At 58.8% G+C, this 23,651-nt stretch overlaps 2 protein-coding genes across 11 annotated transcripts in view; one reads left to right on the plus strand and one right to left on the minus strand.

The window, feature by feature from the left end:
• The window catches only part of NUP188 (nucleoporin 188), a 41,901-nt gene extending 35,999 nt beyond the window's left edge, over positions 1 to 5,902 (plus strand). The window contains exons 32-44 of the mRNA XM_040225336.1: positions 179 to 264; positions 448 to 593; positions 837 to 1,018; positions 1,952 to 2,152; positions 2,296 to 2,388; positions 2,775 to 2,933; positions 3,223 to 3,360; positions 3,988 to 4,062; positions 4,154 to 4,387; positions 4,493 to 4,624; positions 4,851 to 4,924; positions 5,055 to 5,184; positions 5,293 to 5,902. Coding sequence (XP_040081270.1) covers positions 179 to 264; positions 448 to 593; positions 837 to 1,018; positions 1,952 to 2,152; positions 2,296 to 2,388; positions 2,775 to 2,933; positions 3,223 to 3,360; positions 3,988 to 4,062; positions 4,154 to 4,387; positions 4,493 to 4,624; positions 4,851 to 4,924; positions 5,055 to 5,184; positions 5,293 to 5,469 — 1,827 coding nt within the window. The 3' untranslated portion in view covers positions 5,470 to 5,902. The remainder of the gene's footprint in view (positions 1 to 178; positions 265 to 447; positions 594 to 836; positions 1,019 to 1,951; positions 2,153 to 2,295; positions 2,389 to 2,774; positions 2,934 to 3,222; positions 3,361 to 3,987; positions 4,063 to 4,153; positions 4,388 to 4,492; positions 4,625 to 4,850; positions 4,925 to 5,054; positions 5,185 to 5,292) is intronic.
• Positions 5,903 to 6,691: 789 nt separating this feature from the next.
• SH3GLB2 (SH3 domain containing GRB2 like, endophilin B2) lies at positions 6,692 to 23,651 on the minus strand. 10 transcript variants are annotated; one of them, XM_040225338.1, is made up of 14 exons: positions 23,459 to 23,601; positions 19,110 to 19,251; positions 18,026 to 18,154; positions 13,837 to 13,970; positions 13,470 to 13,562; positions 12,065 to 12,076; positions 11,232 to 11,294; positions 9,861 to 10,010; positions 9,398 to 9,421; positions 8,770 to 8,859; positions 8,385 to 8,485; positions 8,117 to 8,131; positions 7,746 to 7,986; positions 6,692 to 7,463 (listed from the first exon to the last, which is right to left on the minus strand). In XM_040225338.1, exons 1-14 carry the CDS (start codon positions 23,519 to 23,521, stop codon positions 7,356 to 7,358), a joined length of 1,365 nt encoding a protein of 454 aa, XP_040081272.1. In that variant the 5' UTR covers positions 23,522 to 23,601; the 3' UTR covers positions 6,692 to 7,355. The 10 variants fall into 10 exon arrangements, with proteins under 10 accessions (XP_040081272.1, XP_040081273.1, XP_040081274.1 ...); XM_040225339.1 differs by lacking the exon at positions 12,065 to 12,076 and having other exon boundaries at positions 23,459 to 23,599; XM_040225340.1 differs by lacking the exon at positions 8,117 to 8,131 and having other exon boundaries at positions 23,459 to 23,598.

Genomic DNA, 23,651 nt, shown 5'->3' on the forward strand with positions numbered 1-23,651 from the left:
AGGCTGTGGTACCAGGAAGAGGTCCACTACTGCCGGGCCAGCCCCTGGCCTCTTCCCCGTGCTCACTTCCGAGTGCTGCTGGGGGAGAGAGGGTCGGGGCCGCAGAGACCTGTGTGCGGTGCTCCCAGCCTCCCGGGGCATCAGCCCCCAGGACGCTGACTGTGCCATCTCCCCTCAGCTCCTCGTCCCCGCCTCCGTGAACTGCCTCCGCCTCGGCTCCATGACGTGCACCCTGCTGCTTATTCTCCTCCGGCAGTGGAAAAGGTGAGCCAGGCCAGGAGGGGCAGCCTCTCCCACCCTCCTCACCGGCCCCACCTTGGGTTTCGGGATGGAAGCAGACCTCTGATGAGAGGCGTGCTGCCCCACGGGCATCCTGAGGGGAGCGGGCAGTGTGTGGCCTTTCTGTGAGGTGTGTTCCACCCCTTCTCCACTCTGCGCTGTGTCTAGAGAGTTAGGGTCTGTGGATGAAATCCTCGGGCCCCTGACGGAGATCCTGGAGGGAGTGCTGCAGGCAGACCAGCAGCTAATGGAGAAGACCAAGGCCAAGGTGTTCTCGGCGTTCATCACGGTGCTGCAGATGAAGGAGATGAGAGGTGAGGGGCGGGAAGGAGTGAGGGGCGGGAAGGAGTGAGGGGCAAGACTTCCTCCACGTCAGAGCTAGGGTTTTCCTCTGAAGCTTGAGTTTTCAGTCCTGGGCTTTTGTCTTCAGGAAAGCTCTTTGTCTCCTCCCCTCCCACTGGCTGACGTACTTCCTCTTAGCACCCTGCGCTTGCAGCCACCTGCCTGGAATAGGCATGTTGGGTAGCCTGATGAGTCCCCTCCCGTGTCCTTTGCAGTGAATGACATCCCCCAGTACTCCCAGCTGGTGCTGAACGTCTGTGAGACCCTTCAGGAAGAGGTGATCGCACTTTTCGACCAGACCCGCCACAGCCTGGCGGCGGGCAGTGCCACCGAGGACAAGGACAGCATGGAGACTGATGACTGCTCCCGGCTCCGGCACAAGGACCAGCGGGATGGGGTGAGGGGCGCCTGGGAATCGGGGTGTCCTCCCACTCACATCCCCAGTTGTGAACTGCTGCCTCCTCTGGACCAGGCCCGGGGGTGGTGAGTGAACAAGACAGTCACAGCCTGACAGGGAAAGTTAAGAACCCAGATTGTGCAGAGATGTGTCAAATTCCGTTGTGGCAAGTGTTGCAGGGGTGAAACACAGGGAGTGGGTGCCCGTGGGGTTCTCACCTCATCCAGGGATTCGGAGAGAAAGCACCCTTTGAGCAGTGGCTGGGCACTGGTAGAGCCGGCAGGCCACGGGGGCAGGGGCTTTGGGTGGCAAGAACCGCGTGTGCTGAGCTGTGGGTTAGAGTCACGTGGTGTGAGCCAGGGTCAAGTGAGGCCTGGAGAGCCAGAGGCTGGATGACCAGCAGCCTTGTCAGGGTCTTTATTCTGGGTGCTAAGTGAAATAGAAAACCACGGAAGGATTTTAAGTAAGGGAGAAAAATGATGAGATTTGTATGTTAGAAAGCCTGCTGGATGTATTAATCGCGTAGAAGAGTGTTTTTCAAGCTGTGGGTCAGGACCGATTCATGAATCTTGGCTCATTTGGTTATAACCAGCATTTTCTAAATGAACTAGAATAAAATGTAGAAGAAAATAGCTTACTTTGCAGGGGATAAAGGTAGGTACTCTTTAACGAAAACTCGTAAGTGTGCGTATACTGCAGCGCAGTACGGATTACTCTGGGTGGCTCATGGCCATTAAGTGTGAAAAGCCACTGGGCTGAAGAACAGAGTAGAGAGGATCTGGAGAGGAGGGGGGACCATTTGAGAGGTGAGAGCAATCGTGCGGTAAGAGGGGAGCTCACTTTGGCCCCACGTGGCGTAGGCGACCTGTTCCTCTCCGCCTCCCCTGGCACCACCTCCTTCCCTCTCACCATCTCTGCCCCTGGGCCCAGCAGGTCTGTGTCCTGGGCCTGCACCTGGCCAAGGAGCTGTGTGAGGTGGATGAGGACGGGGACTCGTGGCTGCAGGTGACCCGCCGGCTCCCCATCCTGCCGACCCTCTTCACCACCTTGGAGGTGAGCCTTCGCATGAAGCAGAACCTGCACTTCACCGAGGCGGCGCTGCACCTGCTCCTCACGCTGGCCCGCACCCAGCAGGTAGGCGCAGGCAGAGTGGCTGGGCTTGTGCCGGTGGGTGCTGATGCCGCCCGGGCTTCTCCCAGCCTGAGAGCCCCCACCCTGCCCCGGGGCGGGCCGCTGCAGTGACAGCGTCTGTCTCATCCTACGTCTTGGCCTTGCAGGGGGCCATGGCTGTGGCCGGAGCCGGCATCACCCAGAGCATTTGTTTGCCTCTCCTGAGTGTGTACCAGCTCAGTACCAACGGGACAGTGCAGGTGAGTGCCAGGGGCCGGGCCTGCCTCCCCAGGCCCCTTGGTGCTGTCACTGGGCCTGGACGTTGCTTTCTTGAGGGGCCTGGTTAAGGCACTGAGAATACAGAAGCTTCCCCACCCCTGCACTGACCGCTAGCGAGAGAAGCTCATGCAGTTAGTTAGTGCCTAGCCTGAACCTGGAGCCTTGGCTTCTCGTATCTCCGTCTGGTGCTCTTTCTGCGTAACGCCTGACCTCGGACCCGCTCTGGCCCTGCTGGCGCCCCTTCCAGGAGCTTTTCTCCTCAAAGGAGCCAGGCTTCCTTAGCTGCCAGGTTTCAGGGAGGCCCCAAGGTCCCTGTCAGCTGGTTCCTGGCCCCGGGTCGTGATCCTGTCTGCTCCTTGTGTCTCAGACGCCCGGCACCTCTCGGAAGTCCCTGGACGCCCCCTCTTGGCCCGGCGTCTACCGTCTCTCCATGTCCTTGATGGAGCGGCTCCTCAAAACCCTGCGCTACAACTTCCTGACCGAGGCCCTGGACTTCGTGGGGGTTCACCAGGAGCGGACCTTACAGGTGAGGGGCTGCTGGCATCTTTGGGGTTGAGGGGTGTCTGGGCTCCTCAGAACTGATTGTGGGTGCCCCCACTTCTGAGGTGCCGTGAGGACTGCTGGCTGACAGGCCCCGTGGAGGAAGGGGGATGGTCTGGGATCAGCTCAGACAGAAGCCTCTTCATCTAGCCTCCTGTCATGCCATCGCCTCAGCGTTTGAGGGCCCAGGACTCCCATTCCTGTAGGAGGGCCGGAGCAGACGCAGCAGGGCTGAGTCATCCCCCCCTTTCCTGTGTCCCTCCCCACCCTCCCAGTGCCTCAACGCAGTGAGGACGGTGCAGAGTCTGGCGTGCCTGGAGGAGGCCGACCACACCGTGGGCTTCCTCCTGCAGCTCTCCAGCTTCAGGAAGGAGTGGCATTTCCACCTGCCTCAGCTCATGCGGGATGTCCAGGTGCGGCCTGAGACCAGCTTTTTGGAGGGTCTGGGAAAAGGTTCAGGGAGAACGGGTCAGGGTGTGAAGGGCAAGCCTGTTCCTGGAATGTGGCTGTTTTCTTTGGTAGCACAGGTTTGGGTTTGCCTTATTTCCTCCGCAGCGAAGTTTTCCCTCCATAGCCTAGGGTAGCCTCACAGGGTGAGAACCTGGGCTCTGGCATAGACCCTGGCTCACATCCCTTAGTGCAGGACTGAAACAGGGCCAGCTGGAGGAGCAGGCGGGGAGGAGCACAGGCTCCAGAGTCAGGCCTGTGCTTGTGTGACCTTGGCCAGGTCGCTTCACTTCTCTCCTTCATCTCACCGTTTTCTTTCTCTAGAAGACAGGAAAACTGTCCCCATCTAACTTATTTACTTAGGACTTTATACCATGCCTGGTATCTAGCTGGGTCTCGGAAACCGTCCAGACATCTGTTGACCCAGGAGTCTGGTTGAGTGTGCTTGGTGGCTGTGAGGTTTGGGGCTGGAGGTCACGGGAGGTGCGGGGCCCGCGGGAGAAGTGCGTGGTTTCCGGTAGCGCCCCACTGGGTGGGTCTGGTCAGCTGCCTGGGGCCGCCCCTTGGCTCCCCTCACCCTCCTGTCACTGCAGGTGAACCTCGGCTACCTGTGCCAGGCCTGCACCTCCCTCCTGCACAGCCGCAAGGTGCTGCAGCACTACCTGCAGGTGAGCCAGCCCCCGCGCCATGGCCTGCCTGGCGGCCTTGCCCCAGCTCCGCTGCGCTCCAGCGCTCTGTTGTCTCTCTTCCCCCCGCCAGAACAAAAATGGGGAGGGCATCCCCTCAGCCGTCACCCCCCGAGCTCAGCGGCCACCCGCAGCTGCCCCGGCTGCCTCCTCCTGCTCCTCCTCCAAGCAGCCCACTCCTGACACGGAGGCCTCGGAGCAGCGGGCCTTGCGCACCGTCCAGTATGGCCTCCTGAGGATCCTCAGCAGGACCCTGGCCGCCCTGCGCCGCTTCACCCCCGACGTCTGCCAGGTCCTGCTGGATCAGGTACCCCACCCTGTGCCCCTAGCCTCCACGGAGCCACCGGGGCTCCTCTCTGAGCCCAGAGGTGCCTGGGGTCTTGCCCTCCATCAGTCTCATCTTGCTTTGCAGTCCCTGGACCTTGCTGAGTACAGCTTCCTGTTTGCCCTGAGCTTCACCACTCCCACTTTTGACTCCGAAGGGGCCCCCTCCTTCGGGACCCTTCTGGCCACCGTGAATGTGGCCCTGAACATGCTTGGAGAGGTAAGTTGGGTATTGTCTGACCCCTCACCCCAGGCCTTGCTCCCAGCTTTCCACTGCCTAACCACCACCTTGGGCCTGTGTACCCAGCCTGAGCTGACCTGTAGAACTAGTGAGAGTTAACGAGTAGCTGATAAAAACACCTAGCGTAGGTCCGGTGAAATGAGAAGATGTTTGGAGTTGTTGCTACCACCTTATTTTTTTTTAACCCCCATTTCTCTTCCTCCAGCTGGACAAGAAGAAGGAGCCTCTCACCCAGGCTGTGGGGCTCAGCACACAAGCGGAAGGGACCAGAACTCTGAAGTGAGAAAGCCCTCCTTCTGGACCTTGGTTGGGGGCTGGGTGGTCTTGGGCTGGCTCTCCTGGATCCGACACTTCATGCATACAGCCCACATGGCCTCTGCAGCAGCGCCCACATCCGCCTCCCCTCCAGGTCGCTCCTGATGTTCACCATGGAGAACTGCTTCTACCTGCTCATCTCCCAGGCGATGCGTTACCTTCGGGACCCGGCTGTGCACCCCCGGGACAAGCAGCGGATGAAGCAGGAGCTCAGCTCAGAGTTGGTAGGAGGGGTGGAGGGCCCTGCCTGCTGGGGCGACCCAGAGGTCCCGTCCCGGCCCCCCACTGCCAGGGCGGCCACAGGGCCTCATCAGGTGCTTCTTCTCTTGCAGAGCACTCTCCTCTCCAGCCTCTCCCGCTACTTCCGCCGGGGAGCCCCCAGCTCCCCTGCTGCTGGCGTCCTTCCCTCGCCTCAGGGCAAGTCCACCTCTCTCTCCAAGGTCAGCCCCGAGAGTCAGGAGCCTCTTATCCAGCTGGTGCAGGCCTTTGTCCGACACATGCAAAGATAGGGCACGTGCCTGCTGCCGCCTACACTCTGCACCAGCCTGCACGGCAGGCCTGGGGAGTGAGGGGGACTGCTGGCAGACGGCCTGTCTGGGCCCGAGAGCAGCTCGTCACCCTCCCCAGAATCGCCGCAACTCCAGCCACCGCCCCATCGTTATTTTTGTAACAGATCAAGAGGTCAACAGCAGGGGTGGGGAGCCGTGAGTCTGCTGCGCTCAGTTTCACATTCAGAAAGCCCCTGAAGAGGCGTATTCCCCTCCTCAAGCACTCCCCACGGCACCTGACCCTGGCCAGGCGAGAGGCGGGGAGCCCGTGCCACGTGCAGCCAGGAGGCTGTGTGCACGGGTTTGAGAGTCTGTTTTTCCACACTCTGTTCTTGCAGTTTTTGGTAATACTGTGGTCTATTTATACAAATATTAAAATACTGTTTATACACAACTGTGTGGGTATACCTTCCGAGCCCAAGGACTAACCAGCTCTCAGAGCATTGCTCTGCCCCGCTTGTCCAGGGGCCCAGAGTGGACTGGGGGGTACTGGGTGGACACTCAGGTCTTCCTTCTACCCAGGTCTTGGCCCCCACCCCCCACCTCCATTTACCAGCTGGCTGAGTTGATCACTGGGTTAGAGCCTTTCCTGAAGCCCTGCTCCTGTCTGTAGCTCTGTGCCTCCCCTCTCTTCAGAGGGCCCTGAGTGGGGTGGCCTCTGGCCTCCTTGGGACCTAATCACAGAGTTCTGGGCCCAGCTGCAGGCCTCAATCTACAACCTGGCTTGTGGACCGAAGCTATCACTTGGGAAGTTTCGGGAACTAGACTAACCTGGGCCCTCATTGGGCTACAGTCCCTGCATGGCCACTTGCCAGTTACGGAACCTCGAGGAGGTGACCCTGATTTCTTCCTTCCTTGTCTGGGAGGACACGAGAACACGTGTGAACATGCTGCACTCAATGCCGGGTCCCTGGGAAGCGCGGTCAGTTACCCAAGTGTAAACCGTCATGCACATTTCACAGTTCGCTCTGCCCCAGTTCAGGCAGGTTTTTCTCAGGAAAAAATGTCAGTGACGCAGCTGCAGCAGACCAGCATCCCCTTCCTCAGGAGCAGCACGGGTGCCCTGGGAGGAAGGAGGGACCCATCACTTCCTCCCCTAGAAGGAAGGCGCCGTGCGGCAGCGAGCCGCCGCCTCTTCCCCTTCCCGCCTGTGAGGCCCGCGACACAACCAGAGCCCAGGCAGCATGCGCTCGGAGGATGGTTTATTTTTGGTCACTGGCTACAGAGCAAGCAGACAGGCAGAGTGAAAAGATCCGTTAAAAAGTGAGTGTGGAGAGTGCAGGCAGCAGCCACCAGACTTGGCTCTAGCAATAGGGCTGGGAGGGGAGGGCTAGCACCGGGGAGCTGCCGCTCCGGCCAGGCTCCCCTCCGCTGCAGTGCATCCCGGGGGGACTGCACCCCTGTCCCCGGCCTGCCACAGACCTGCCTGCCTGCCTACCTCGCCTCCTTTGCTGCTTTTGGCAACTAAAAGGCAGGTACTCTCTCTGGCCAAGGGTGCGCCCCAGGGCATCCTCAGCCTGTCTTGCACTGACCCCCTCCATGGGCTGGGGCACTGAACGCAGCTGCTGTAGCCAGGCCCGCCCTCCTGAGCAGGAGCCAGAGGGCTGGGGGGCTCACGGACGCAGGCAGGGGTTGGGGGGCTCCAGAAACAGGTCAGAAGCAGGCCGGGGGAGGAGCCGGGATCATTCAGCCTCTGGGGCCCCTCGAAGCTGGGCGGCCAAGGGGCAGGATGGGGCTGGGATGAGCCTCCCCGCGCTGAGCAGCTGGGTCACCAACAGACACAAGGCAGGGCTGCACCCATTCCCCCCGCCCAGGGCAGAGGGCAGGGCCTGGGGGAGGGGGCCTGCTCAGCTGAGCAGTTCCAAGTAGGTGACGGGGACCTTGCCCTTCTTGTTGCCTCTCTCGCCAATGAGCCAGTCGGGGTCCATGCCAGGCAGGCTATAGACAGTGATGAGCTGAAGGGGATGACAGAAGAGGAGGGTCATGCCCTGGCTATGCAGGGGCCCTGTGCCTCCAGTGGTGGGCGCCCTCTGAGCTGCTCTATGGAGACGGATCAGAGAGCCTGCCTCCTCAGAGCTGGAGCTGCCTCTGTCCCCCCCACCCCCCAGACCCCTCAGAGGCGGGGAGCCCGTGATGCAGGGTCCTCAGACCCCATGCCCCCAGCTCTGGTCCCTTGGCCCCCTAAGCCAGCCTGTGCCCCCCGACCGCCAACCCATCCCTGTGGCTTCCAGGCCCACCTCATCAGCCAGCAGGGCCAGCTCGCTGCTGTCTGCTGCCTCGTAGTCATAGAGAACGCGGGCTTTCCGGGTTCCGCTGGCTGGTGGGGCCACCTCCTCCAGGTGGAGAGCAGCCTCCCCCGGAGGGGCCAGGTCGGCCACAGAGGGCCCCATGGGCATCGTGGCCGCGGCAGTGGTGGGCGAGGTACTGCTGAGGGGTGGGGAGGTGGGCTCAGTGGTGCCCACGAAGGTGCCTGGGAATCTGGAGAGGAGAGTCGGGGGGCCTGTCTCAGCAGCCCGGAGCCACCCTCTTGTTGGGGGGGGTGCCCACATGCCCCACAAAACTCCGGTCAGGCCCACAGCCGCGGAGGCAAGACCACCTCGCTACTTACATGGCTCCCTGGGAGCTGGCGGCATGAAGAGGAAAACAAGAGGAAGTGAGACGCCCCTGCCGTCCCCACCACCCCCCACCCCACCCCAGGACCTGCATCCAAGGTCCCTAAGGCCAGCCACCCCTTACTGTCCTCCTGATGAAGTGCCCAGGCGCAGAGGTGGGGGTGATGCCCCACCACGGTCAGCAGCCCTCCACCCCACCCTGGGTTGTCAACGGGGGCTTTCTGAGCTCGGGGGAGCTGGGAGCCAGGGGCCCCCGGTGGGCACCTGCCCAGCTGCTTCTGGAGGTCCAGCATGTGGCGGTAGCACTGGGCATAGTACGTGGTCTGAGACTCAACGAACTCATGCAGGCAGCGAAGGTGGTTCACCTGCAGGGAAGAGGCGGTGGCTGACCCGGCGTCCGCGGGCGGACGAAGCAGCCCACTCCCTACCCCACGCTCTACAGACCCTGGCATCCGGCATTTTCTGCCCAAGCCTCTTGCTCTCTGGCGGGGAGGGGGCCGTACCCCCTGCTTTGGGACCTTTAGGACCGTGGGCTCTGCCCTACCCAGGTTCACTAGCTGCCTCAACGTGATCTTAAGAGTCGTGGTGTCCGACACATGGGTGGCAAAGACGACGGGACAAAAGAAAGAGGAAACAGGACAGGACTCACGTGGGTGCTGCTGATCCCCTCCAGCAGGAGCCGGGTCACTTCCGCCTGCCGGTCAAACTCCGTCTGGGCCACTCGGAGCTCCTGCTCAGCCTAGGAAGGGCCGGGGATGAGCACGAGGGCAAGAATGGCCCCCAGCCGCCCTCCCACCAGACTCCTCCTGCCCCCGGAGCCGCCTGGGAGCTGTCTCCTCTTCCCTTCTGTGGCAGATGGACTTCCCCACACCCCCACCCCAGGATGCAGACTTTGGGGCAGGGGTTCACCTCTCACCCCTGACTTCAGGCCTGGGGCCCTGACCCCCTGGAGGAGCCTTAGCCCAGCCTGGGAAACCCCCAGAGGAGGCCAGTTGCTGGGTGGGCAGACAGAGCCTCGGGCACCCTCCTTGGCCTTTCACACTCATGCATTTGTCCATCTGAGGCCACCACCCAGCAGGGACAAATTTAACCAACAGTTGCTTTGGCCTCGGAGGGCCCATGGTGTGCTGCAGGGCGGAGGGAAGTGACCGCCCCTTACCATGGCCCCAGCGGCTACAGGGCAGAGCTCAGAACTAGACGCAGACCTGCCCCCAGTGACAGCAGGTGAGCCTGGGCTCCCATTCCCCAGCCCATTTCTTCCCTGAGCCCTGACTCACCTTGTCCACCTCATCATTCCAGAGCTGCAGAGACCACAACAGGACCGGTCAGCAAGGGAGGGAGGGGGCAGCGGTCAGCAGGGGAGGGGAAGGGGGGTGGGGGATGGCTGTACCCCAGAGCCCGGGCCCCTGCCCCAGCTCCCGAGACCCCCCCGCAACCTCTTCCTACCCCAACACTTCCCAATGTCCTTCCCACAATCCCACCAGGAGCTGAGGCTGGGGGGAGGCCTGGTGTGAGAGGGAGGGGGGCTCTGACGTCACAGTCCATCCAGTCCCACATGCCACATGCGGGGAGGGGGGACAGCCAGCTGGGAAGTCCTGCTTGGGTTTCTCCTACAGGCAAGCCCCCAGGCTCGGACTGGGGTCTCCAGGGAGACCGAGCGTCCCCCACCCCACCCTGACGCTCTGCTGAGGCTGCTGGGCTGGGAGGCAGGACCATGTGACCCTAGGCCAGTCACTGAACCTTTCCGTCCTTCGGCAGAGAAAGGCAGCCTCGTGCCAGAGTCAGACTGGGGTTCAAAGGCACAAGAAAAAAACAGGGCCGTCTCCACCCTCCTGGATAGTCCTCCTTCCACTCGGCCCAGGAAGGGGGGCGGCAAGTGTCCTCCAGAGTCTAAAGAAGAAAGACCCCCCTCCCCCCACCATGGCTTAGGAGGCCCGTTCCTCCGGCCCGCTGCTACCCTAACACGGGGCCTGGCGGGCACAGAGAGCAAAACCCAGGCCAGCCTGGCTGGGACGGAGGCGTCCCCACCCCAGCACCGTTCGGCAGATCGCACAACACGGGAAGTGACCTCCACGTGAACACACCTGGGCGAGCCAGCCACAGGGGGCCAGGGCACTATAGGGCGGTTAACGCCCCCAGGGGACAAGGGACCGCCCGTGTGAGCGCATGTGCACACGCGCACACGCACGCGCGCACACACACACACACACACACACACACACACACACACACACACACACACACACACACACGGCAACATGCTTATGACAGATGGAGAAGCCCGCGGGGAGGCGGGTGGTGCAGGAGGATGTCACCCTCGGGGAAAGGAGGGACAGAGAGAGGCAGAGAAAGGCCCAGCACTGGTTTCGACAGGCATGACGGGACAGGTGTCCTCTGCCTATTTCCCCAACTAAACAGTAAACACCAAGATCTCAACAAGCTGTAGGAAAAAAAGATACCAGACGTTCAAAGTCCTCCTGACCCCGCCCCGCCCTGCCCTGCCCCGCCCCACCCCACCCCCCTCTTAAATCCCAGTCCCGCCTGTCCACCCACCCACCGCTGCCCTCACACTCAGCTTTGGAGGGGCCAGCTCGGGACACGCCCCGTTCCCCCACCTTGGGGAGCTCGTTCCCCCACCTTGGGGGCCTCGCCCCGGGCTGCTCTTCCCCTCCCCTCTCCCCGCCGGTCTACCTTCCCACGGGGCCCTGCTCCATCTCAAGGCCTCCGGGCGCCTCCCTGACACCTAGCCGATGTGCTCTGGGGGCCGCTGGATGGACAGCGTTGTCCCCGAGTCCTGTCCAGGGGTCTGTGACCTCCCGGCAGGCCAGGCCGGGACCTCTTCCCTGTCCTCTGGGCGCAGGGAGCGCCTCGCTCTCAGAGGTGGGTGCTGAGTGGGGGTGGGCGGACTCTCAGGCCCCCCGGAGTCCACCAGGCTGCGCGGGGCAGCGGGCCAGGCTCACCTTCAGCGTTGGGCATAGAGGGGCAAGGGCACAGGGCCCAGGCAGCCCCTGCCTGACCCTCTGCCTCCTGTTCTCCTGACTGGCATCAGGCCCCGGGTGTTGGGGATGGGGGCAGGGAGGGGGGAGCCGGGGCCCGGGCGGGGGCGCTTACCGCGGAGGCGCTGGCCGAGAGAATGTAATTACGCGGTCTAGTCTCCTGAAAGTCAGGCACCGTCTGGCGGGGAACAGAGTTCACGGGGGAGGGGGGGGTCATGTGGGGCGGGGGCCAGGCCGGGAGGCCACCCTAGAGTCTCCCCCAGGGAGATGCCAGGAGCACCCCCACCGCAACCCCATGGACAGGAGGCTACGGAAAGATAACAAAACGGACCTCCTTCTCCCCACGCCAACCACCTGCACAGGAGGCAGGCTAAGTGAGGGTCTCGCTGGGTCAGGACAAAGACCAAGAGGGTGGACACACTGGGGAGCCCGGGAGAACAGATGCCGACGAGGGGACAGCCCGGAACCTCGGGCAGGACACAGACCCATCCGCCCCCGGCGGTCCTCAGGCCCCTCTTCCCCGGGCCAGCCTCATCTCACTCAGAGGCCCCAGTTAGACCCACCATTCTCCAAGCAGAGCCCGCCCCTACCCTGCCCAGCTCGCTCCATCCACACCTCCGCACACACCCCATCATCTCTCTCTCCTTCCTGTAGCAAGGACCAGGCCCCTCCCCCGCCACGAGGATGGACAGATGGATGCATGGATGGACAGAGTGACAGGCGGTTGACATTTGCAAAAAGCTGACTCAACAGGCTCCAACGCCTGGCGTCCCCCTAGACCAGAGGCTACACGTGGTGGAGGCCCCGGTGGGAGACCAGCTGCTTTGCAAAAGGCCCGGAGGACGGCCCTCCCTGGCCCGGCTGGCCCAGCCCGGCCCGGCCCCGCGGGGCCCGAGGCCGAGGTGGGCAAACCAGAAGCGGCACAGCAAGTGGGACAGGTATACTCACATCTCCCTCACACTGAGCCAAGTTACCCAAAGCAGAAAGGCAAGGAACAAAAACAAAGAGTTAGTGAGTCCACAGCGCAGGCAGGCGGGAGCGGGCCCCCTGGGGACGCACAAGCCCGCCCTCCGGAAGGAGTCCTGACTGGAGGGGGGCTGCTGGGGGGGGGGGGGGGGGGGGGGGGGGGGGGGGTGCCCTGCTGGGCTGGAGCCCCCTGGGATGCTGTACCAGGGCCCAGCTTGTGAGGGGGCGTCCTGCTAAAAGCCACACACTCGGGGCTGGTCTGGGCCAACCAGCCGGACCGGAGGTTGTGCCGCTCCGGTGATGAAGGAAGCGTTCCCTGGCCTGGCGGACAGAGGAAGGCCTGTCCTAGCCAAGGGACTCCAGACAGCTGCCCGGCCCTGAGGGGCGGGGAGCCTGTCCCGTCCAGGGGGGCTCAGGCAGCCACAGCTCATCCTACCCAAGCCCAGCCCAACGCTGGTGGCTGAGGCCCTGCCTCCAGTCTGGACTCCACACACCAGGGTGAGGCGCCACGGCTCTTGCCAGGGGCACTGACCAGGCTCCGTGGCCCCCGGGGGCCACACAAAGGGAGGGGAATGCAAGGAGGGCCGGGGGCTGTAACTAACTCTCGGGCAGCGGGGGGGGGACCTGGCTTTCCCTTGCCAAGGGCCCTGCCAGGCGCAGGTGCCAGTGTCCCTGGTGTGTCCCAGACCTGACCAGGGGAGTTTCCACCTCTGGGTGTGAGGCGGCCTTGCAGCCCCTGCACCCCGAGCAGCCCGGGCCCCTGGGGCCCAGCTCTCCCAAACCCTGGCCTCGCCCTGGTCACCATGTGCCACGCTCCATCCCATTGGCCTGGCTGAGCAGAAGGGGAGCCAAGATAGCCCCGGCTCCATCCAGCGATGTGGGGCTCCCTGAAGTGCCCCAAGACCTGCCCCTGGACGGGTGAGCAGCCCAGCTCTGGGACCTCCACACCAGCGCAATGGAGCCTGAGGACAGGACAGGGCGCCCGGGGAACAGAGCTGGAGCGGCGGAGAAGGGGGGGCGCGGTTAGTAGCGGAGCCATGCCCGGGCAGAGCCGGGAACAGAGCTGAGCATCCAGGGAGGGCAGCGCAGGGGGGCATGCGAGAAGCCAACTGGCTGTCTATCTGGGGAGGCTGCGGGCTGCCCTGAGCTCAGGGGAGGGCGCCGCGGGTCTACCCACCACCCGCTCCCCGACCCAGTGTCTGCCCTGGGAACCCAGAGCTCTGGGTCGGCAGGGTTCCGTCGGGGGTGGGAGCAGATGGGCGTGACCTGACGTGGTCTGCCCCGAGCAGTGCCCCCCAGCCGGGCTTCGACGGGGAGGGAGGTCATGCCAAACACCACGAGCCTCCACCCTGAGCCTCCGCCCGCTCCAGCCCAGCAGGACGCCTACCGTGGCTTTGGCTTCGGCAGCCTTGGCCTTCTTGAGCCGCGCTTTGGAGGCGTCCAGGTCTAGACGCCGGTTCTGCAGGAGCCGCCTCTCCTTCTGTTGTGGGGCGGGGTTGGGGGGAATCAGGGATGTGAGCCTCATGGCTGCCATGGGAGACCCCCAGCCCCAGCGGGACCAGCCCATAGGACCATCTGGCCAAGACAGGGAAACTGAGGCCTGGACAGGCGAGGTCAAACACTCCAGGCCACTCGGTCCACAAGAGCCATGTCTGGGGAGGCCCTAAGGGCTGCGGGGTCCCGGGCTGGGTTCCGCGGCTCTGAGAAGAGGGCAGCCAGGGTCACCAGGAGGCACGCAGCCCCAGGCTCCTCACCGAAATCGTCTTCCAGTCCCCTTCCAGGAAGTTGCGCAGGGGCGTGAGGAAGTTGATGGAGGCCGTGTGGATGAAATCTCTCTCGGCCGCTCCAAGGCGCTTTTCCGCTTCCGCCACCTTGATCAGCGTCTTCCCTGAGAAGCAGAGTTGGGGGTGAGGAGGCAGGCTGAACTCCGCTCTGGCTCCCAGGAGGGAGGAGAGAGCTCCGAGAGAGATGTTCTGAGAGGCAAGAGCAGAAATGACTGGCCTGGGAAAATGGGAAAAAATCTGTATATCCACATACCCATTGACCAATAAATACTGGGACCCCTTCTCAGCCATTAGAAAGAAGGGGGCTGGGACTTGCAGAATAACAGACGGAGGGGCTCAGCAAACCCTCCCCCCAGAAAGCACACAGGGCCTTCCCTGGGGGTCCAATGGCCAAGACTCCACTTCCACTTCAGGGGGCGTAGGTTTAGTCCTATGCAGAATGGCAAAAAACAAAAACTTACCTATTTATCTATCTCTTTCAAAAACAAAACAAAACTGGACACAGTTGTCGAAAACAATCATTTCTGGACTCTGGAAATTGACCAGAGGCAAGTAACAAATTGAGAAGCATTTACTCCATAACTACAGGACCTTGGTAAGAACCATGGAGATGGTGGCTTTTTAGCCTGGACGTGCTCCCCTCTCTCCAAGCTCTGTGGTGTGCCCTTCTATGAGGGTGGGGTAAGCCCTGAAGCTGCTGGAGGGGGAGGACTTGATTTTGGCTGGAACACAGAAAAACCCACAAGACATGGTCATAAGCAGTAATGATCTTAATGGCAAATAATCCGGAAAGGCCAACATCACAGCTAACATGAAGCTGGAGGACTGGCTGGAATAAGCAGCAGACCTGCCAGAAATTTAACAGGAGATCTGGGAGATGAGACGGTCACAGTGAGCCTTGATACACTCCAGACAGCTCTGCTGGTCTAGAAGGCTGTGCCTGTGTGTAGCATGCATGGGAGGCACAGGAGAGAGCCCCAGCTACCAAATCATTCTTGGCTAGTGGGAGGCTTCGCACATTCACGAAGTAAAAGCTAGGCACATATATAAACTGCTTGAACCTGAGTGTGTTCCCCAGCCCACTCATAAATTCATCAGCAAAGCCTTAATGGTGCAAGATGTCTAAGCATGACTTCTGATTAATCATTAGCTGACCACCAACATATGCTAACCTGGAAGCAACCCTTAGGAAGCTAGGCTTAAAAGGAAAAAGAATAAGTAGAAAAATAAACAGAGACATCAGTAGCTGCATACAGCAAAGAACACAGACTCTAAACAATTAGCTCAGGTACATCTCTAAAGAAACAAACAGCACTAATAACCCAGGAAGAATTATAAGACATGCGAAGAAATAGGAAAGTACAGTCAATACACAGGGAAAGAAAAGCAATCAACAGACACTATCTCTGAGGAGGCCCAGATATTAGATTTAGCAGACAAAGACTTCTAAGCAGCTATTACAAATAAGTGGAAAAGAAAAAACAAAAACCACCAAAACCATAATGGTAGGGAGAGACAAATTCTGGTATAGGATAAAACTACTATATATGAAATAGATAAGCAACAGCATATACCATATAGCACAGGGAATCACAGCCATTACTTTGTAAGAGCCTATAATGGAATATAATCTGCAAAAATACTGAATCACTATGCCATATACCAGAAACAAACACATATTAAAATCAACTATACTTCAATTAAAAAATAAAAAATAGAACCATGTTTAAAGATTTAAGATTAATACAACATTGTAAAGCAATCATCCTCCAATTAAAAATTTTTTAAAAAGATTTAAGTATGATGACAATGACTTCTCAAATAAGAAATGTCAATAAAGAGATTAAAATTTTAAAAAAGTGAAAATTCTAGAGTTGAAAAGTTTAACAACTGATATGAAAAAAAAAAAAATCACTAGAAGGGTTCAACGGCAGATTTGAACTGACTTCTTATCAGACACAAGGGAGGTCAGATAGTGAGAGAATATACTCAAAGTGATGAAAGGAAAAAACTCTCATCCAAGAATTCTATACACGGCAAAACTGCCCTCCAAGAATGAACATAAAGACATTCCCAGTTAGACAAAGGCTACAAGAATTCATTGCTGGCAGACCTGCCGCAGAAGAAATACTTCACATACAAGTGAGATGACACTCGAGGGTAACGTGAACCCACATAAAGGAATACAGAGCTGCAGTAAAGGTAACCAAACAGACACACACAAAAGACGGTGGGTTTTTTTTCTCTTTTCTTAACTGACTTAAAAGACAATTGCAGAAAACAATAATTATAAAACTGTATTGTTGAGAAATAGTATGTATGACAATGTGAGCACAAAGGAAGAGGGAGGGAACAAAATTTCTATATTTTACTGGAATTCAGTTAGCATTACTCTCAAGTAGACTGTGTTAAGTTAAAGTGCATGTTGTGATTCAAGTTTTTAAACCACTAAGAAAAATGTTTTAAGTTCAAGAAAAAAAGGAGCAAAGAAATTAGAATGTTACACTGGAAAATATCTTTTTAACTCAAAAGAAGTCAGTAAAAGAGGATCAAACAAAAAAGACCTGAGATAGAGGGAGAATAGTAACAAAACAGCAATCCAGATGTACAAACAGCTCAGGAGGCTTAACATCATCAAAACCAACAACCCAGTGAAAAATGGGCAGATCTAAACAGACATATCGATTAAGACATACAGATGGCCAAAAGATACACGAACAGATGCTCACCATTGCAATTATTAGAGAAATGCAAATCAAAACTATAGTGAGGTATGACCTTACACCAGTCAGAATGGCCATCATCAAAAATCTACAAATAATAAATGCTGGAGAGGGTGTGGAGAAAAAGGAACCCTCCTATACTGCTGGTGGGAATGTAAGTTGGCACAGCCACTCTGGAGGACAGTATGGAGGCGCCCTCAGAAAGTAAAAACAGAGCTACCATACGATCCTGCAATCCCACTCCTGGGCATGTATATACTTGGAGAAAATAGTAATTGGAAAAGCTACCTGCACCCCAGTGTTCATCGTGGCACTATTTACAATAGCCAAGACATGGAAGCAACCTAAATGTCTGTCAAGGGACGAATGGATAAAAAAGATGTGATAAATATATACAATGGAACATTACTCAGCCATAAAAAAAAAAAAAAAAGAATGAAATAATGCCATTTGTTGCAACATGGATGGACCCAGAGATTGTCATACTGGGCAGAGAAAGACAAGTATCATGATACCAGACCAATGTGGAATCTTAAAATATGATACAAATGAACTTCTAAAACAGAAACAGACTTCACAAACATAGAAAACAAACATGGTTACCAAGGGGGAAACTGGGACATGTGGGGGTGGGGCAGAATGAGGGGTAAATTAGGTTGGGATTAACACATACACACTACTACTTATAAAACAGATAACCAACAAGGCCAGCTGTAGAGCACAGGGAACTATACTCAATATTTTGGAATAACCCAAAGTGAAAAGACTTTGAAAAGGAGCATATATCTGTGTAGATGACAGCATCACTGCGCTGTATACCTGAAATTAACACAGTACTGTAAGTCAACTACATTCTAATTCAGAATTAATTAATTAAAAATTTAAAAATAAACCAGATTGAGGGATGTTTGTACAATTCTGTAAATATACTAAAAATCACCAAATTACACACTTAAAGCAAGTGTGCTTTACAGTACATAAATTGTACCTCAATAAAACTTCAATAAAAAGCAAAGACTGAAGTGGCTCTTTTAAGTGCTATTGTGAACAGATCATCTGTAAAGCAACACCAAGTTTAAAAATCAGGTTGTGGAATCGCACACATAAGATAATATGATCCCATTAAAAAACGCACACAAACCAAAAGTGGGTAAAGGAGGCTCTTTTTTTTGGGGGGGGGGAGGTGCCATGTGGTCTGCAGGATCTTAGTTCTCTGACCAGGGACGGAACCCAGGCCCATTGCACTGGAAGTATGGGCCACCAGGGAGGTCCCAGGAGGCTTCTATTTTTCACTGTTGTCACCTCTGTTGACTGAGGTATTTGCAAGGAGAATGAATCCAGGCAGCACATGTGTAAATACAAGACCAGAGAAAGGAAGGAAAGGAGGGAGGGAGGTCAGGGCCAGAGACTGGGGCCCCGCCCGGCCTCGGGCTCACCGTAGGGGGTGGTGGGCCCCAGCTCACTGGCCGCCTCGGCCATGTACTGCGCCAGCAGCTCCCCGTTGGCGACCCGCGAGGGCACCTTCCTGTCCAGCTTCTCGTACAGGAACTCCTCCACTCGGGCGCCTGTTGGAGACAGCAGCCAAAGCCACGGGGCCCTTCTGGAGGAGCCCAAGGCCAGTCCAGGACCGGCCCACAGGGGAGCCCAGCCTGGTGACTTACAGGATATTCTCGTGCTGATTCCCCACCCTGTGAGACGGGCTCTTGACCCTGTGAAACCCCTCACAGGGAAGGAGAAGCCACGGCCCAGAGACGTGAAGTACCTGCCTGAGGTCACCCAGCTGCGGTGACGGGCCTTCCACTTCCCCCTCCTTAGAATACGGACTCACAGAGCGTGACACACAGGGGGCGCTAGTGGTGAAGAACCCCCCAGCCGATGCAGGAGACCTAAGAACCACGGGTTCGATCCCTGGGTGTGGAAGATCCCCCCGAAGAGGGCATGGCAATCCACTGCAGGATTCTTGCCTGGAGAACCCGCCTGGACAGAAGAGCCTGGTGGGCTACAGTCCACAGGGTCGCAGAGTCAGACATGACTGAGCGACTTAGCATGCGTGCACACACCACACGTGTGAACAGTGCTCTGGCCAGACCCAGAAAGCTCTGAGCACACCGTCTTAGCTAAGAGCAGATATACAGGCAGACACGTCTCTGGACCCCAGGGCAGGTTCCCCTGCAGCTGTGGGGCCTGCCCTGTGCGGGCCTTCTTTGTCCCTGACCCTTGCTGCCTGCTCCCCAGTGACTGGTCTCCCGTTTCTCCTGCCTCTTCTCCCAGGGATGTTTTAGTTTCCAGGCTTCAACTCCTCTGTGCAAAACTTGCATTTCCACGTCCCAGAGAGTGAGTGCATTGTGGAGCCCAACACCCAGACTGCTGTTTTTAATGGGGACCACTCCCCCTTCCCATGCCACCGACAGCAGCCTTAAGCCCCAGGAGTCTAACCCAAGTCCTGCCTGCTGCCCAGGCCCACCTGCACAGCCCCGCGGCGCCCCGCCCCTTGCCCAGGACCGGCCTGTGTCCACTCACTGGGGTTGGGCTGCAGCAGCACCTCTGTCTGCCTCAAGATCTTCTCGGTCCAGTTCTTGGTGCTGTCTGCCCGGGCCAGGAGGCTCTCAAAGTGGGCGTCAAGCTCGGTCTTCTCAGCCTGGCCGAATTTCTCCTCTGTGAACTGCAGGCGGAGGGTTGGGGGGAGCACCCAGGGGTGGAAGACTCAGCAGGGGGGAGGGGAGGACCAGCCCTGCCCCACCCATCTACCCCTCCTGCCTGGCTGGAACTCAGGCCATCTAGTCCAGGGACCAGTCTAGCCCATCCGCTCTGGGACCCTGATCAAACTGCAACCCTGCCCTGGGCCTCAGCTTGCTCCTCTGTGACATGGGATGGTTGGGCCAGAGCCGGCGGATCCCAGTTTGTTTCGGAAATCCAATGAAAGATACAGACTCCCCCTGCCCCCCAAGTGCACACCTGTACAAAATCAAACACAACTTAAGGAGCTGCTGGTAGGCCATCACTGAGGATCCTCCCAGCCTGACTCTGGAGAAAAGCACTTGGTAACGAGCGCTCGGGGACACAAGGGGCACAGAGCAAGGTCTGGGGTGATCAGCAGGTGCCAGGGCAGCTGGGAGCCCCGGGGAAGGGGTCCTGGTGGAGTGAGTGGGAAGAACCCAGGTTCCAGAACCAGAGGAACATGATTTAAGTCTCAGTTCTGATGAGCAGTGTGACCTGGGCCAAGTGGCTTTGTCTCTCTGAGTATCAATTTCTGAAGCTGAAAATGGGAATAATAAGGAATAGCATCTCCCTCGTAGGTTGTGAGAAGGAAATAAAAAAGATGTGGGTAAGATATGAAGGCCAGGATCTGGCAGGGAGTTCGGTGCCCAGTGTAAGGGCTGATGCTGTAAAGATCTGATGGGAAGGGAGAGGGGTAGGATGGAGGATGCCTCTGCTGACTGGCATGGTACATGGGGAGCAGTGCCAACTCATTCGAGCCAACTGCTGGGCACGCCCAGGCCCAGGAAGCTCGGCAGCCCCGCCCCGAGGCCAGGGAGAGAGCAGGATGTCACAGGGTCCCCCTTCCGAGCTGGTTGAGGCCATGGGGGCCACATAGGAACAGCCAGAAACCAGCTCAGGTCCTGGCCCTTCTGATCTCAAAGGCCCCGTCCAGCCGTGGTGGGTGGTAGTCAGAGACCAACCGCATAGGAGCAAGATCAGCTCTGACAACAACAGACAGTGCTGACCCAGCGCTCAGCACGGGCAAGTTTCCCATTTCACAGAAGGGGCCCCTGAGGCCAGGCAAGAGGCACGCTGCACTGGAGTCAGGGTCCTCATAGGCTGGGGGTCTGGAGGCCCTTCTCAGATGATATGGCAGCCCTGAGTCACCCAGAGGCGAAGGACAGCTCCAGCTGCGAGGAGCGGGAGGCCCCACCGGCTGCAGGCCACTCCAGCTCAGCAGCCATCAATTATGCATGGGGGCTTGGGTTTCTCTCTGCAGGGCCAGGTGGGCAGGGGTCAGAGCCTGCGGCTCCCTTCCTGGCTCCCTCCCTGCTCTCCTGACTCTTCTTCCTCACTTTCCACAAACTGGGGCCTCCCAGAACTGGGCCCTGAACAGGCCTGCCCTCACCCAGCCTCTTTGAGGGTGGGGGTGGCGCTAGCCCCATTTTCCAGATGAGAAAACTGAGGCTCAGAGACACAGTCACCTCTCTGGTCCTCAGTTTCCACCGGGGGTATGGGGATACCAGGAACCATCTCAGAATATTCAGGAGGTGCTTAGTTCTGTGGTCAGCACAGGCCTGATAAATGTCAACTGGTGTCAACGTTGTCATCATCATCAATAAAAGATCTCCTGCAGGGCCCTCCTCGGCTCCCAGGAGCCACCTAGGGACGTCCTTACCTCGATGGGACCAGCTGCTCTGATTCCGGTGATGGTGTCATGCTCAGTATCTCCTCCCCTTCTTGCCACGGTTATGGGCAGCACTTCCCACCTGGCCACCTGCCCCTCACACTACACATCCACCCACATTCAAAGTCCAACCAGGTTTTTCCAACGTCCTGGGCATCCCTCCCACGTCCACTGTTGCTTGCCTGGCTCAGATGAAAACAATGCTACAGCCTCCCTGGCTTTTATTATCATCACTCCTGCCTCCGCTCCTAGTAATACAGTCAGTACTACTGACAGCATTGGTACTAGCACTTCTACTGCCCACTCCCCACTCCCTGGCATCTTACCCAAATATGCTTTAGCTTTTCCTGCCTGGGTGCCCTTCGCTGAGCTGTTCCCATCACCGCGATCAACTCTGCAAACCCCTCCACAGTTCGGAGACTGAGAGACCACCCTAGGATCGCCCATGCAGAAGGGATCCAGCCTCCGGCTGCTTCTCCCAGGATCCGTTCCTTACGGGGTGGGGATGAGGTGAGGCTCTTTCAAAGCGCCCTCGGTACCTGGAGGGGCTGAGCGCTTGCCCAGCATGTCCTTCCACCTGGCAAGGTGGCACCCACGCATAGGAGCTGCCCAAACATTGATACTAAACCACCCTTCGTCCCTTCTGGCTGACTCCTATCCCAGGGCCAACTGGCCTGGGGGGGGCGGTCCCCCGAGTGGGCTCTCCTGCCCAGGTCACATTTCAAGCCCCTCTTTCTTCGGGCCGCCACCTGGCCCCATTCTTGCCAAGAGAAAGGGCCCAGGCTTCAGAAGCTCATGACTGCAGAGTCCGAGGCTGCTCCCTGCAAGATGGCAGCAGCAGGGGGTGGGCGGCTGGAGCCAGAGAAAGCCTCTATTTATAAAACTCCCAGCACCCTCCTCCGCCCTGGAGGCGGGGGGGCCTGGGCACTGGCTCCCACACCAGTATGGGCGACCCAGTGGGCCTGCCCCCACCAGGCCACGGGGCCCAAGCCTCCCCACGCCCCAGGCTCTGCAGACCTGGCAGGATCGGGTGTTAGGGCCCCACAGTAGCCAGAAACTGGCAGATCAGGTTCTTCCCAGATGTTGGAGATAAAGTGGTTGCCATACCAACACAGGGGGCGAACTCCCCACCTTCTGGATGGATTGGGGCTAGCCAATGAGCTCCAGGCTGCACGCATCCCCACTAAGGCTGGGGTCACCAGCAGGGCTGGGAACTCAGGGCAGCAAACCCTCTCTGGGGCACCCATCCTCAACGGGATGCTGTGCTTTCTAGTAAACATGGGCACGTGGGCTTCCAAGAGACGGTCTGGGGCTGGGCTCCTCCAGAGAACCAGCCACCACAGGAAGGACAAACGACAGGATCTGTTCCTGGGGCCCTGTAACTGGGCCAAGCCCCAAGCCTGCGGCCACCCTTGGAGGCAGACTTGGGGCCACTCCTGATGGACAGAAGGGCATGTGCAGGCTCCCAGAGAAGTGACTGGCCCAAGGTCACAGGCTGCACGGGTGCTATACTAGGCAGGTTACAGCAAGAGTGACTTGCTGTGCTCTAGTGAGCACGTCCACGCAGAGTGCCAGGGACACTCACATCCATGCTGGGAGGGAGGGGTTGCTGAGGCCATTTTCAAAAGGCTGAAAATCTGAGGCCCAGAGAGGTGAAGCCCCTGCCCTTCTCAAAGTCACAAGAGGGGGCATTCACGCCCACAGCTGACTCAAAAGATAAGCGGCTTCAGTTTCTCTCCTTGCCCCCAAATGGATAGGACTTGTTCTATTCCTAGCGCCATCCAGCGTACAGCTCCCCAAGGAGGGCATGCAGCCAGACCCCAGCCCTCTCCTCATTCCCCTGGGGCTGGGGAAATACGAGGAAACAGGCCTGCCATGGAGCAGAAAGGAAATAATAACCCCAGCGCTCCTGGCTTCCGGACTGACTATCCAAGCGTGTAAAAGGGACCCGAGGGAATCAGTTCCGACAGCCCATTGTACAGGTGTGGAGACTGAGGCTCAGAGGAGGGCTCAGGGGCCCGGGGGCACAAGTCCTTGGGCCTGGAACTCAGGCCTCCAAACGCCGGCCAGGAGTCAGGGTCACTGCTGGCCAATGGGAGGGTGGCAGGAGCCGCCTGCTGCCTTTTGCTCTCATCATCAGAGCCCTCACCGGGGCGGGGCGGGCGCGAGGGCAGTGGGATAACTCAGTCCCGGCAGGTCGCAAAGGGGGAGGCTGACACCTCCCGCCCAGGCAGCGGAGCCGAGGCAGGCCCAGCTCACTCCCCGGCCCCCGGGCCAAGCAGAGGGTAGTACAGGGCAGTGCAGTCGGCCGCCCCGGGGCTCCTTCTCTCGACTGGGCAGCGTAGAAGAGAAGGAACGCTGGTGGGGGGCTAGGGCGACCCGGGAGGGAGCGGCGGCCGCGAGGGCCTTGTCCCGCGGCCCCGGGCTCTGTTACAGGGGTGCCCGCCGGCCGCTCGGGGCCCAGAGCGCACGGCCTCCTCACCTGCACGGCCCGGGTGAAGAAGATGCCAGCGTCCGACGCCAGCTTCTTCATATTGAAGTCCATGGCGCTCCTCAAGGCCGGTGCGTCCGGCCCGAGCGCCGCCCGGCAGCCCCCGGCCCGCCGCCGCCAGCCTTCACCGCGCCCACCTGCTGCCGGGACTCCCTCCCTTAGCGCGCCTGCCCGTCCCTGCCGC

Source organism: Oryx dammah, unplaced genomic scaffold (genome assembly GCF_014754425.2).
Source record: "Oryx dammah isolate SB20612 unplaced genomic scaffold, SCBI_Odam_1.1 HiC_scaffold_25, whole genome shotgun sequence".
Taxonomy (NCBI): Eukaryota; Metazoa; Chordata; class Mammalia; order Artiodactyla; family Bovidae; genus Oryx; species Oryx dammah.